Source organism: Phyllobates terribilis, unplaced genomic scaffold (assembly GCF_046119375.1).
Source record: "Phyllobates terribilis strain yellow unplaced genomic scaffold, ASM4611937v1 Scaffold_7__3_contigs__length_470593459, whole genome shotgun sequence".
Taxonomy (NCBI): domain Eukaryota; kingdom Metazoa; phylum Chordata; class Amphibia; order Anura; family Dendrobatidae; genus Phyllobates; species Phyllobates terribilis.
Genome location: NW_027362767.1, coordinates 419,738,612 through 419,751,866, shown reverse-complemented (window position 1 = coordinate 419,751,866; position 13,255 = coordinate 419,738,612). Strand labels below are relative to the sequence as shown.

At 45.1% G+C, this 13,255-nt stretch overlaps 1 protein-coding gene across 1 annotated transcript in view; it reads right to left on the bottom strand.

Moving 5' to 3' along the window:
* Positions 1–13,255, bottom strand: part of LOC141155582 (uncharacterized) — a 232,326-nt gene that overhangs the window by 452 nt on the left and 218,619 nt on the right. Inside the window, exon 17 of the mRNA XM_073642452.1 lies at positions 3,661–3,993. Coding sequence (XP_073498553.1) covers positions 3,661–3,993 — 333 coding nt within the window. The remainder of the gene's footprint in view (positions 1–3,660; positions 3,994–13,255) is intronic.

Below are 13,255 nucleotides of genomic sequence, written 5' to 3'. Positions count from 1 at the left end.
ATAGTGACATGTCTTACAAAAAGCAAGTCAGCCTTTGATGAAATCACAGCAATAGAACTGAATCAGAGCAGATAATTGCACGTATTTAGATTGAATACTACACGTTAAATGTAAAATTCTACTTTAAAGTGATCACTGTTAAATATTATTACAAATCATCATTCTTTACACACGTTGGACATGAACTGCTAAATTGGTCAAGGAATGAGACGAAAAAGAAAATCAAGTTGCTAATTACAGGTGCATTAGGTGGATTCCAAAATTAGTTTTGTTGGGTAGACTCTTCAAATTGAAAACTTCCAGATAGCAAGGCTGGAAAACCAATGCTCTATGGTAAGCTTAATAAATTAAGATACTTTCAGGAGTAGATGTTAAGACTGTGGGTGCTGGGCGTTTCATGGTAGCAGATGGCATGATTATAGTGGTTGGAATTGGTGTGGTAGTAGATGGCACAGTTGTAGTTGTTGGACATCTTGTAGTAATAGATGGAATGGTTGTAGTTGTTGAACGACCTGTGGTAGTAGATGGCATGGATGTAGTTGTTGGGTGTTCAGTGTTAGTAAATGGCATGGTTGTGATTGTTGGGTGTTCTATAGTAGTAGATGGCATGGTCATAGTTATTGGGCTATCTGTGGTAGTAGATGGCATGGTTGTAATTGTTGGGTGTTCTGTAGTAGTAGATGGCATGGTTGTGGTTATTGGGCGTTCTGTTGTAGTAGGTGACATGATTGTTTTTCTTGGGTGTTCTGTGGCAGTAGACGGCATAGTGGTAGCTGTTGGGCGTTCTGTGGTAGTAGATGTCATGATTGTAGATGTTGGGTGTTTTGTAGTAGTAGATGGCATGTTAGTAGTTATTGGGCTTTCTGGGGTAGTAGATGGAATGGATATAGTTGTTAGGAGTTCTGTTGTAGTAGGTGACATGATTGTAGTTGTTGGGTGTTCTGTGGCAGGAGATGGCATGATGGTAGTTTTTGCACGTTCTGTGATAGTAGATGTCATGGTTGTAATTGTTGGGTTTTCTTTGGCTGTAGATGGCATAGATATAGTTGTTGGATATTCTGTGGAAGTAGATGGCATAGTTGTAGTTGCTGGGTGTTTTGTGGTAGTAGATGGCATGAATGTAGTTGCTGGGTGTTCTTTAGTAGTAGATGCCATGATTCTAGCTATTGGCCGTTCTGTGCTAATATCTGACAAGGTTGTAGTTGTTGGGTTTTCTGTAGTAGATGGCATGGCTGTAGTTGTTGTGTGTTCAGTAGTAGTAGTAGTAGATAGAATGGTTGTAGTTACTGGGAGTTCTGTGGTAGTAGATGGAATAGTTGTAGTTGTTGGGCGTTCTGTGGTACTAGATGACATGGTTTTAGTTGTTGGTTGTTCTGTGGTACTAAATGGCATGATTGTAGTTGTTGGGTGTTCTGTGGTAGTAGATGGCATCTTTCTAGTTGTTTGGCATTCTCTGGTAGTAGATGGCATGGTTATAGTTGTTGGGAGTACTCTGGAAGTAGATGGCATGGTTGTAGTTATTGGGCGTTCTGTGGAAGTAGATGGCATGATTGTAGATGTTGGGTGTTCTGTGGTAGTTGATTGCATAGTTGTAATTGTTGGGTGTTCTGTAGTAGTAGATGGCATGGTTGCAGTTAATGGGCATTCTGGGGTAGTATATGACATGGTTGTAGTTATTTGGAGTTCTGCATTAGTAGATGGAATGGTTATAGTTGTTGGGCATTCTGTGGTTGTAGATGAAATGGTCATAGTTGGGTTTTCTATGGTAGTAGATGGCATGGTTATAGTTATTGGGAGTTCTGTAGTAGTAGATGGCATGGTTATAGTTTTTGGGAGTTCTGTGGTATTAGAAGGCATGGTTGTATTTACTGGGAGTTCTGTGATAGTACATGGAATGGTTGTAGTTGTTGGAGGTTCTGTGGTAGTAGATGACATGGTTCTAGTTGTTGGGTTTTCCGTAGTAGTAAATGGCATGGCTGTAGTTGTTGAGCGTTCTGTAGTAGTAGATGGCATGGTTGTCATTGATGAGTTTTCTGTGGTAGTAGATGGCATGTTTGTTGTTTTTGCGTGTTCTGTGTTAGTAGATGGTATGGTTGTAGTTGTTGGGTGTTCTGTTGTAGTAAATGGCATGGTTGTAGTTTTTGGGTGTTCAGTAGTAGTAGATATCACGGTTGTAGTGTTCTGGAGTTCTTTGTTAATAAATGGAATGGTTGTAGTTGGTTCGTATTCTGTGGTAGTAGATGGCATGGTTGCAGGTTTTGGGCGTTCAGTGGCAGTAGATGGCATGGTTGTAGTTGTTGGGTTTTCTGTGGTAGTAGTTTCCTTTGTTGTAGTTGTTGGGTATTCTATGTTAGTAGATGGCATGGTTGTAATTATTGGGTGTTCTGTGGTAGCAGATGGCATGGTTTTAGTTGTTGGGTGTTCTTTAGTAGTAGATGGCATAGTTGTAGTTGTTGGGTGTTCTGTGGTAGTAGTTGTCATGATTGTAGTTGTTGGGTGTTTTTTAGTAGTAGATGTCATGGTTTTAGCTGTTGGGTATTCTGTAGTTGTAAATTTCATGGTTGCAGTTATTGGGAGTTCTGTGGTTGTAGATTAGATGGTTATAGTGGTTGTTTGTTCTGTGGTAGTAGATGACATGGTTGTAGTTGTTGGGTGTCCTGTGGTAGTAGATGGCATGGTTGTAGTTGTTGGGTGTTCTGTAGTAGTAGATGGCATGGTTGTAGTTGTTGGGTGTTCTTTAGTAGTAGTTGGCATGATTCTAGTTGTTGGGTGTTCTGTGGTAGTAGATGGGATGGTTATAGTTGTTGGGCATTCTGTGGTAGTAGATCGCATGGTTGTAGCTGTTGGATGTTCTGTGGTAGGAGATGGTATGGTTGTAGTTGTTGGGTGTTCTGTGGTAGTAGATGGCATGGTTGTAGTTGTTGGGTGTTCTTTAGTAGTAGATGGCATAGTTGTAGTTGTTGGGTGTTCTGTGGAAGCAGTTGTCATGACTGTAGTTGTTGGGTGGTTGTAGTTGTTGAGTTTTCCATAGTAATAAATGGCATGGCTGTAGTTGTTGAGCGTTCTGTGGTAGTAGATGGCATGGTTGTAATTGTTGGGTTTTCTGTGGTAGTAGATGGCATGTTTGTTGCTTTTGCATATTCTGTGGTAGTAGACGGTTTAGTTGTAGTGGTTGGGCGCTCTGTAGTAGTAGCTTGCATGTTTGTAGTGTTTGGGAGTTCTATTGTATTAGATGGAATGGTCGTAGTTAATTTTTATTAGCTTTCTAAAACCCCAGGTATTTGCTATATCTATTATTTATTATATTGGGCAGTATATAATCCTTAAGCTTTATTGACTGCAGATTTTACTGGCTGGCGATACAAAATTTTTGTGCCAATCAAAAGTTGGGAGACAGTGAGTATCGCCTGGTATAAAGGCAGTGGTACTAGCGCCCCTGGGAGGGAATATTGTGTATTGGGGGCAATGTATTTATCTAGAGTTGTTGTAAAACCATGGATCTAAGGAATAAAAAATAGTTGTATTGCTAACCTGCCTAGGTGATTATTACAACCCACAACCTGAGATCTTCACAGAGACACTCTTCAATAAGAAAACTGCCAGATAGCAAGAATGAAGAACCAATACACTATGGTAAGGTTAATAAATTAAGTAAGATACCTTCAGGAGTAGATGGCATGGTTGTAGTTGTTTGGCGTTCTGTGGTAGTAGATGGCATGGTTGTAGTTGTTGGACGTCCTGTAGTAGTAGATGGCATGGGTGTAGTTGTTGGGTGTTCTGTGGGAGTAGATTGCATGGTTGTAGTTGTTGGCCGTTCTGTACTACTAGATGGAATGGTTGTAGTTGTTGGGCGTTCTGTACTACTAGATGGTATGGTTGTAGTAGTTGGAATTTTTGTGGTAGTAGATGGCACAGTTGTAGTTGTTGGGCGCTCTGTGGTAGTAGATGGCATGGTTTTAGTTGTTGGAGTTTGTGTACTAGCACTGACTGGCCCTGGAAAAAAAATGAAAAAAAGTTTAATTATTTCTAAGTAAGAAAACAATGTAATAGTGCCAATGGGCGCATGACATATGTGATGTGCATAGTGACATGTCTTACAAAAAGCAAGTCAGACTTTGATGAAATCACAACATTAGAACTGAATCAGAGCAGATAATTGGGCGTATTTAGATTGAATACTACAAGTTAAATGTAAAATTCTACTTTAAAGTGATCACTGTTAAATATTATTACCATCATCATTCTTTACACACGTTGGACATAAACTGCTAAATTGGTCAAGGAATGAGACGAAAAAGAAAATCAAGTTGCTAATTACAGGTGCATTAGGTGGATTCCAAAATTAGTTTTGTTGGGTAGACTCTTCAAATGGAAAACTGCCAGATAGCAAGGCTGGAAAACCAATGCTCTATGGTAAGTTTAATAAATTAAGTAAAATACCTTCAGGAGTAGATGTTAAGGCTGTGGGTGCTGGGCGTTTCATGGTAGCAGATGGCATGATTATAGTGGTTGGAATTTATGTGGTAGTAGATGGCACAGTTGTAGTTGTTGGACATCTTGTAGTAATAGATGGAATGGTTGTAGTTGTTGAACGACTTATGGTAGTAGATGGCACGCATGTAGTTTTTGGGTGTTCAGTGTTAATAAATGGCATGGTTGTGATTGTTGGGTGTTCTATAGTAGTAAATGGCATGGTCATAGTTATTGGACTATCTGTGGTAGTAGATGGCATGGTTGTAATTGTTGGGTGTTCTGTAGTAGTAGATGGCATGGATGTGGTTATTGGGCGTTCTGTTGTAGTAGGTGACATGATTGTTTTTCTTGGGTGTTCTGTGGCAGTAGACGGCATAGTTGTAGCTGTTGGGCGTTCTGTGGTAGTAGATGTCATGATTGTAGATGTTGGGTGTTTTGTAGTAGTAGATGGCATGTTAGTAGTTATTGGGCTTTCTGGGGTAGTAGATGGAATGGATATAGTTGTTAGGAGTTCTGTTGTAGTAGGTGACATGATTGTAGTTGTTGGGTGTTCTGTGGCAGTAGATGGCATGATGGTAGTTGTTGCACGTTCTGTGATAGTAGATGTCATGGTTGTCATTGTTGGGTTTTCTTTGGCAGTAGATGGCATGGTTATAGTTGTTGGGTGTTCTGTGGAAGTAGATGGCATAGTTGTAGTTGCTGGGTGTTTTGTGGTAGTAGATGGCATGGTTGTAGTATCTGGGTGTTTTTTAGTAGTAGATGGCATGATTCTAGCTATTGGGTGTTCTGTGGTAATATCTGACAAGGTTGTAGTTGTTGGGTTTTCTGTAGTAGATGGCATGACTGTAGTTGTTGGGTTTTCTGTAGTAGTAGTAGATACCATGGTTGTAGTTACTGGGAGTTCTGTGGTAGTAGATGGAATTGTTGTAGTTGTTGGGTGTTCTGTGGTACTAGATGACATGGTTTTAGTTGTTGGTTGTTCTGTGTTACTAAATGGCATGATTGTAGTTGTTGGGTGTTCTGTGGTATTAGATGGCGTCTTTCTAGTTGTTTGGCATTCTCTGGTAGTAGATGGCATGGTTATAGTTGTTGGGAGTACTCTGGAAGTAGATGGCATGGTTGTAGTTATTGGGCGTTCTGTGGAAGTAGATGGCATGATTGTAGATGTTGGGCGTTCTGTGGTACTGGATGGCATGGCTGTAATTTTTGGGTTTTCTTTGGTAGTAGATGGCATGGTTGTAGTTGTTTGGTGTTCTGTGGTAGTTGATTGCATAGTTGCAGTTGTTGGGTGTTCTGTAGTAGTAGATGGCATGGTTGCAGTTAATGGGCGTTCTGGGGTAGTATATGACGTGGTTGTAGTTGTTGGGTTTTCTGTGGTAGTAGATGGCATGGTTGTAGTTATTTGGAGTTCTGCATTAGTAGATGGAATGGTTATAGTTGTTGGGCATTCTGTGGTTGTAGATGAAATGGTCATAGTTGGGTTTTCTATGGTAGTAGATGGCATGGTTATAGTTATTGGGAGTCCTGTATTACTAGATGGCATGGTTATAGTTTTTGGGCGTTCTGTGGTATTAGAAGGCATGGTTGTATTTATTGGGAGTTCTGTGGTAGTAGATGGAATAGTTGTAGTTGTTGGAGGTTCTGTGGTAGTAGATGACATGGTTCTAGTTGTTGGGTTTTCCGTAGTAGTAAATGGCATGGCTGTAGTTGTTGAGCGTTCTGTAGTAGTAGATGGCATGGTTGAAATTGTTGGGTTTTCTGTGGTAGAAGATGGCATGTTTGTTGTTTTTGCGTGTTTTGTGGTAGTAGATGGTATGGTTGTAGTTGTTGGGTGTTCTGTTGTAGTAAATGGCATGGTTGTAGTTTTTGGGTGTTCAGTATTAGTAGATAGCACGGTTGTAGTGTTCTGGAGTTCTTTGGTAATAGATGGAATGGTTGTAGTTGGTTTGTATTCTGCGGTAGTAGATGGCATGGTTGCAGGCTTTGGGCGTTCAGTGGCAGTAGATGGCATGGTTGTAGTTGTTGGTAGTGTTGAGCCACCCCCGTAGTGTTCGAGTTCGGTTCGGTTCGTCGAACACCCGCGTGTTCGCCGAACTGTTCGTCGAACTGTTCGTCGAACACCTTCGAACACCGTTAAAACCAATGGCAGGCAAACAAAAACACATAGAAACACATAGAAAACACCTTCAAAGGTGTCCAAAAGCTGACAAACTGCTCAGAAGACATAACTAACACATGGAAAAGTGACAAGTACATATAGTCATGCGAAAATAAAAGAGGTGGAGGAGTAAAAGGAGGGGGAGACACAGATATAGGCATGTCATGCCCTTCTAAAATCCAAAAAGTGAGAAGCCGACACGGCCAGTCCGCTCCTGCCCGTGCCACCTCCGTGTTGCCGGCTTTGTGCCAGAGCCGCGGTGAACCCTGTCGGCCAGCCCCCCTCTCCCAATACTGGTGCCTGTCCGCTGGTGGGTCGAGCGAGCCCCCTTGTGGTGGAGGCAGCTCTAAGCTTTTTAATTTAAATTGTCTCTCTAATTTGAATGAATACACTTTAAATTTACAAGGATCTATTGGAGGGCAAGTCTCATGCCAGCAGCCGCGGTAATTCCAGCTCCAGTAGCGTCCACTAAAGCTGCTGCAGTTAAAAAGCTTTTATAAGGATCGAGCTCGGCTGTCAACCGCAAGGCATCCTACTGCCAGTCCCAGCCCCTATGCCTTGGAGTGCCTCCTGATGCTCTTCACTAAGTATCCCATGGTCCCGAAGCATTTCCTTTGAAAAAATTAAGTGTCTAAACTACAGGTGGTGCAGCTTGCTTAACAGCCGGGATAATCCGCTCACTAGCAGACACTGCTACTAGGCACAAAATATTTCCTGGGCTAGATTCAGTTAAAAATTTGTAATTAGATACTCTCGTTGGATGCTGAGAAAGCATTCCATAGAGTCTCCTGGCACGCCATATATGATTCTCTTAAAAAGCTTGGGGTAGGGGTCTAGGGGACCCTTTTATAGCCAAAATCACGGCCCTGTATCGCAATACGTCACCTAGGCTGAAGATAAATGGAACTGTAGCACCCTGAGGGCTCGGTTGCTACAGACGTATTGCACCTCACCCAGAGGTGTGATATCTCACTCTCAGGTAAGGATGGAGTGTGGATCAGGACCCGACACCTGCATGCATTACACCACATTGCCGTGGGGCAGGGCGACCAATATGCCCCTGAGATGGGCACGACAGTCCCTGTCCCTGGCTGGAGTGGGGGGAGGGAACACTGAGGAAGGGGAACCCTGTAGTGCAGGAGCAGGGAGGAAGCAGTTCCTGGGTGCATTGAGAAGGGAGTATAAAAGGTGGGCACCATCTTAGTTCAGTGCAGAGAAGTCTGAGCAGAAGTGGCAGGGAGCAGGGGCTCTGCATGAGCTCTGCTCCGGAGGCGGGCCTAGTAACAGAGGCCCAGGCCTGGAAGAGGGAGAAGGAAGGAAGAGGAGCGGAGAAGGCTCCAGGAACGAGGAATGAAGGGATCCCAGGGGTGCGGACGGGCGAGTCGCCACCGCACGCCCGAATCCACCTGCGTGGAGGGGTCAGGCCAAAGGGGGAGACCGGTCCCCGAACTAGTGGAGGCAGGAAACGACCCTCAGCTAGAAACCGGAGGCTCTGACATTTTATGTGGCGCAGCCCCTCGCTACACCCGCTAGGAAGGCATCACATAGGGTCAGGGAAACTGGCGCCAAGTTTACCAAGAGGAGGCCCGAGGCAGCCGGACAGAAGTGTTGGTAAGAAAGGCCAGACAAAGGACACACAAAGGGGGTCCTGTGAAGTGCTCCAAAGTTATCTGGGAGTTGTCTGAGCCCCTCACCTGGTGAGCACAGTACGACGTGGGCAGCCGTTACCTGCAGACGTGGTCTGGATAATAAGAACTGTGAGTAAAGGCCCTGAACTGCATCACTGACTCCGTGTCGTTACTGCTGCTGCCCTGCACCATCACCCCCATCCTCCGCATACACTGCCCTGAGGCTATACTCCTCCCGTGGGGAGTTATTCTACGCTCTGCTGCACCCACAACACCAGCCTCAGTGGTCTGCCCTGTAGCGGCGGTTCACTCTGACCGCAATCCACGGGTGGCGTAGTCGGACATTTAAACATGAAAACCACATAAATAGTTCCGCCACTGGTTTGACCGCCCTGAGCCACGGAACTGGGTCGCCACCACGAAGACTACAACCACCAGCATCCACCAAAAAGGGTCCGGCTCCGGGTGTCCCAAGGCCCAGGGGGTGCGTCAGAACATTTTCATCACCTTTCACAATCACCAATGGGACAAGGCAGTGATGTCCTCTGTCCCCTCTCTTATACATCCTAGTGACGGAGCACCTGCTCTCATCAATTCGCCATAACCCCAATATTAGGTGGATTGAGGTGGGAGGCACCGAGTACAAGTGCTCTCTATTTGCTGATGATGTCCTAGTATATATCACTCAATCACATATATCCATCCATGCTGTTATGGCTGAAATAGATCACTTTGTTACATGGTAAAATTTTAAAATCAATGCAGCGAAGTCTGAGGCCCTCGTTGTCTCCCTCCCCAAATCCATATAGGATTCCATCCAGTCCAACTTTCCCTTTGCCTGGCCCTCACAGGGTATCAAATACTTAGGAATTCCTATTCATAGAGACCTCTCCCATCTATGTTATCTTAATTTTGGGCCCTTTATTGAACAACTCCATACAGACCACGGTTGGCAAGTTAGAACTGTAAGATTCACTACGTGAACCACTGGTGTTTTGTGGAAAAGCACATGTACACTGCGTTCCAAATTATTATACAAAAAGTGTTTAGGAGTGATAAGGGAAGAATTTGTTTGTTTGTCAGTTAAACTCATTGATGGTGATGTGTGTCAGGGCTCTTTATATCACTGTAAGCAATTGCAGACACCTGTGCTAATTAGTTTGGCAGGTGTGTCCAATGAAAGGCAAGACTACTTAAGAAGGCTCTCTCACATTATTAAGCAGCCTACATTTTCTGCCAAAATGGGAAAGAAAAAGGATGTGTCGGCTGCTGAGAAGCAACAAATTGTGGAGTGTTTAGGTCAAGGCATGACTACAATCAACATTGTGCGATGATCAGGATGAAGTGTCTTGGCAATCAAGAAGTATGTAGCTGATTCACAGTACACACGTGTGCGTGCTGATAAGGGCAAATTGAGGACTCTTTCCTACAGGCAATTACGTCAGGTTGAAAGAGCAGCGGCAAAAAAGCCTTGTCATAGCAGCAGACAAGTTTTTGAAGCTGCTTGTGCCTCCAACGTCCCCCGAACAACAAGATGCAGGGTCCTTCAGAGGTTTGCAGCTGTGCATGCGCCATCCTGTCGACCTCCTCTATCCACTTCACACAAGCAGAAACGGCTCCAGTGGGCCAAACATTACATGAAGACTGATTTCAAAACTGTTTTGTTCACGGATGAGTGCCGTGCAGCGCTCGATGGTCCAGATGAATGGAGTGGAGGATGGCTGGTTGATGGACACCCCACGCAAACACGGCTACAGCGCCAACAAGGAGGAGGTGGAGTAATGTTTTGGGCTGGAATCATGGGGAGAGAGATTGTCGGCCCCTTTAGGATCCCTGAAGGCGCTAAAGATGAACTCCATAATGTATGTGGATTTTCTCAAACAGCACTTCCTGCCATGGTTCAAGAAGAAGAACCGTGTATTTCACAGCAAGATCATTTTTCTGCATGATAATGCACCATCTCATGCTGCACATAAAACATCTGCATCTCTGGCTGATATGGGCATAAAAGGGGACAAACTTATGGTGTGACCCCCATGCTCCCCTGACCTCTACCCCATTCAGAACCTTTGGAGCATCATTAAAAGGAGTGTCTATGATGGCGGGAGGCAGTTCACATCTAAGCAACAGCTCTGGGAGGGTATTCTGTCCTCATGCAAAACAATTGAAGCAGAAACCATCCAAAACCTGACAAATTCAATGGACGAGAGAGTTCAGAAGCTCCTTTCGAACAAGGGGTCCTATGTGAAAATGTAACATCACCTAGAATAAAGTTTTGAGTTGAAAACTGTTTGATTTCAGTTTCTAACAACCTGCTAATGCTTATAATTTCAAAAATGACCATTTTTTTGGTCTTTATTAAAATGAAAAGGTTGATCGAAAAGTTTGGGGGATCTAAGAGTGTGGCAACCCAGTAGTCATGATTACTTCGAATTCTGACAATATGAGGGTCATGCTGCAGGTAGTGCAGCAAGAAGGCACTTATGTGCCTTGCGCATCTCGGAGCCCCAAAATTATTTTCCGGGCTAGATGCAGCTAAAAATTATTTTTAATTTTAAATCTGGTGAAGCTTTAGTATAGATGGCCTAATAGGATCAGTGCTGCACACTGCTACAAAGCCCAAATTATTTTCCAGTCAAGATACAGATAAACATGATTAGTAATTTGAAAGCTTAAAACGGTTGGTAGGGTGATTTTAACCAATCATCAAGCTTTTACTCTCCCCAGGATGACACAGGGGTAGAAAAGTCGTTTCGGATCCATGATTTGTTCATCTTTATGAACGTGAGTCTGTCTACATTATCAGTGGAGAGCCGCGTGCGCTTATCTGTCAGCACACCACCAGCAGCGCTGAACACACGTTCAGACAGAACGCTGGCTGCGGGGCATGACAAGATCTCCAAGGCGTAAGTGGCTAGCTCCGGCCATTTATCCAGATTGGAAGCCCAAAAAGAGCAAGGGTCCAGTGACACAGTCGTGGCTTCAATGTTTACTTGGAGATACTCCTGTACCATCGTCTCTAGGCGTTGACTATGTGTCAGACTTCTTGTCTCCTGTGGCCTTGCAAAGGATGGGCTAAAAAAGTGGTGAAATGATTCCGCAAAATTGATGTTACCAGCAGATACTGTGGTTCTGTTACGGTTTGAGTGCTGAACACTTGACGGTCCCACGGTTGGCAAGTTGGAACTGTGAGATTCACTACGTGCACCACTGGTATTTTGTGGAAAAGCACATGTAAGATTCTGCAACAGTCTCTGCTGATACTCCTGCATGCGTGCATCCCTTTCTATGGCAGGAATAATTTCTGCAAATGTACTTTTGTACCGGGGATCTAACAGTGTGGCAACCCAGTAGTCAGGATTATTTCTAATTCTCACAATTCGAGGGTCATGTTGCAGGTAGTGCAGCAAGAAGGCACTCATGTGTGTTGCGCATCCAGGAGCACCAAGTCCCTGTTGTGTTGGTGGCGAGGTAACAATCATGCTTCCTTCCTCTGTCCTCTCCCCCCAACCTCGCACAACAGAAATGTGATCAAGGTCTCCCTCATCTGATGAGTCTTCCATCAGTTCGTCCTCCACTTCTTCCTGGGCTCCTGCACCTTCCTCACTAGTTTGGCTGCTACCATGCGCCCTGGTAAAACCATCTCCCCCACCCTCACATGCCTGCCGCCTTGGTGCTGCCGACCGTCTGGACCTTGCAGATGTTAGCCCTTCCGCATACAACTCCTCCTCCTCTACTTCCTCCACCTCCTCTTGTGCCACCACCTGACTCCGAATTCTGTTTAACATGTGCTCCAGCATGTAAATCACCGGAATAGTCATGCTGATAATGGCATCGTCAGCACTAAACATCTTCGTCGCCATTTCAAAACTGTGCAGAAGGGTGCATAGGTCCCTGATCTGAGACCACTCCTCCAGCGTGATTTGCCCCACCTCTTAATCTCGTTGGCCCAGCCTATACGTCAGAACGTATTGCACCAGGGCTTGTCGGTGCTGCCACAGTCGCTGCAACATGTGCAGAGTTGAATTCCACCGGGTAGGCACATCGCATTTTAGCCGGTGAAGTGGCAGGCCCAACGACTTCTGTAGAGATGTAAGTCGCTGAGCTGCGGGATGCGAACGGCGGAAGTGAGCACACAGCGACCGTGCCCTCTGCAGAAGGCCATCTAGTCTGGGATAGTGGGCTAAAAATTGCTGGACAACCAGGTTCAACACGTGAGCCATACAAGGCACGTGTGTGACATTGCCCCGGCGAAGGGCCGCACCCAGGTTTGCAGCATTGTCGCACACGGCCTTCCCTGGTTTCAGGTCCAGTGGAGAAAACCATTCATGAAATTGGTTCTCCAGAGCTGACCACAACTCCTCAGCTGTGTGACTCACATTTCCCAGACATTTCAATGTAAAAACCGCCTGATGACGTTGAGCCCTACTGCCAGCATAGTAAGGAGGTGTGCAGGATCCCTTCTGCGCAGATAGAAAGCTTGTGGCATGACCAGACAGGCTTTGGGTGCAGGTGGAAGACCGAGAGGAGGTTGAGGAGGCAGAAGCAGTGGAGGAACTTTGACATAAAGAGGATTGACGCACAGCTCGTGGGGACGGCAAGACTTGGACAGCAGCCCCTTGTCCTGCTGTCACCATAGTTACCCAGTGCCCAGTCAGCGACATGTAACGCCCCTGTCCATGCCTACTCGTCCAAGTGTCTGTGGTGAAATGCACCCTGTCACACACAGAGTTTCTCAAAGAAGCGGTGATGTTGTGTGCGACATGCTGGTGGAGCGCAGGCACACCTTTCTTTGAGAAGTAGTGCCGACTGGGCATCTGGTACTGGGGCACTGCGACGGACATAAGGTCTCGAAAATCCTCTGTGTCCACCAGGCAGAAAGGCAGCATTTCTGTAGCCAAGAGCTTGCAGATGGTGAAATTCAACCTCTTAGCTTTCTCATGGCTAGGAGGAAATGGTCTTTTACTTGTCCACATCTGAGGGACCGAGGGCTGGC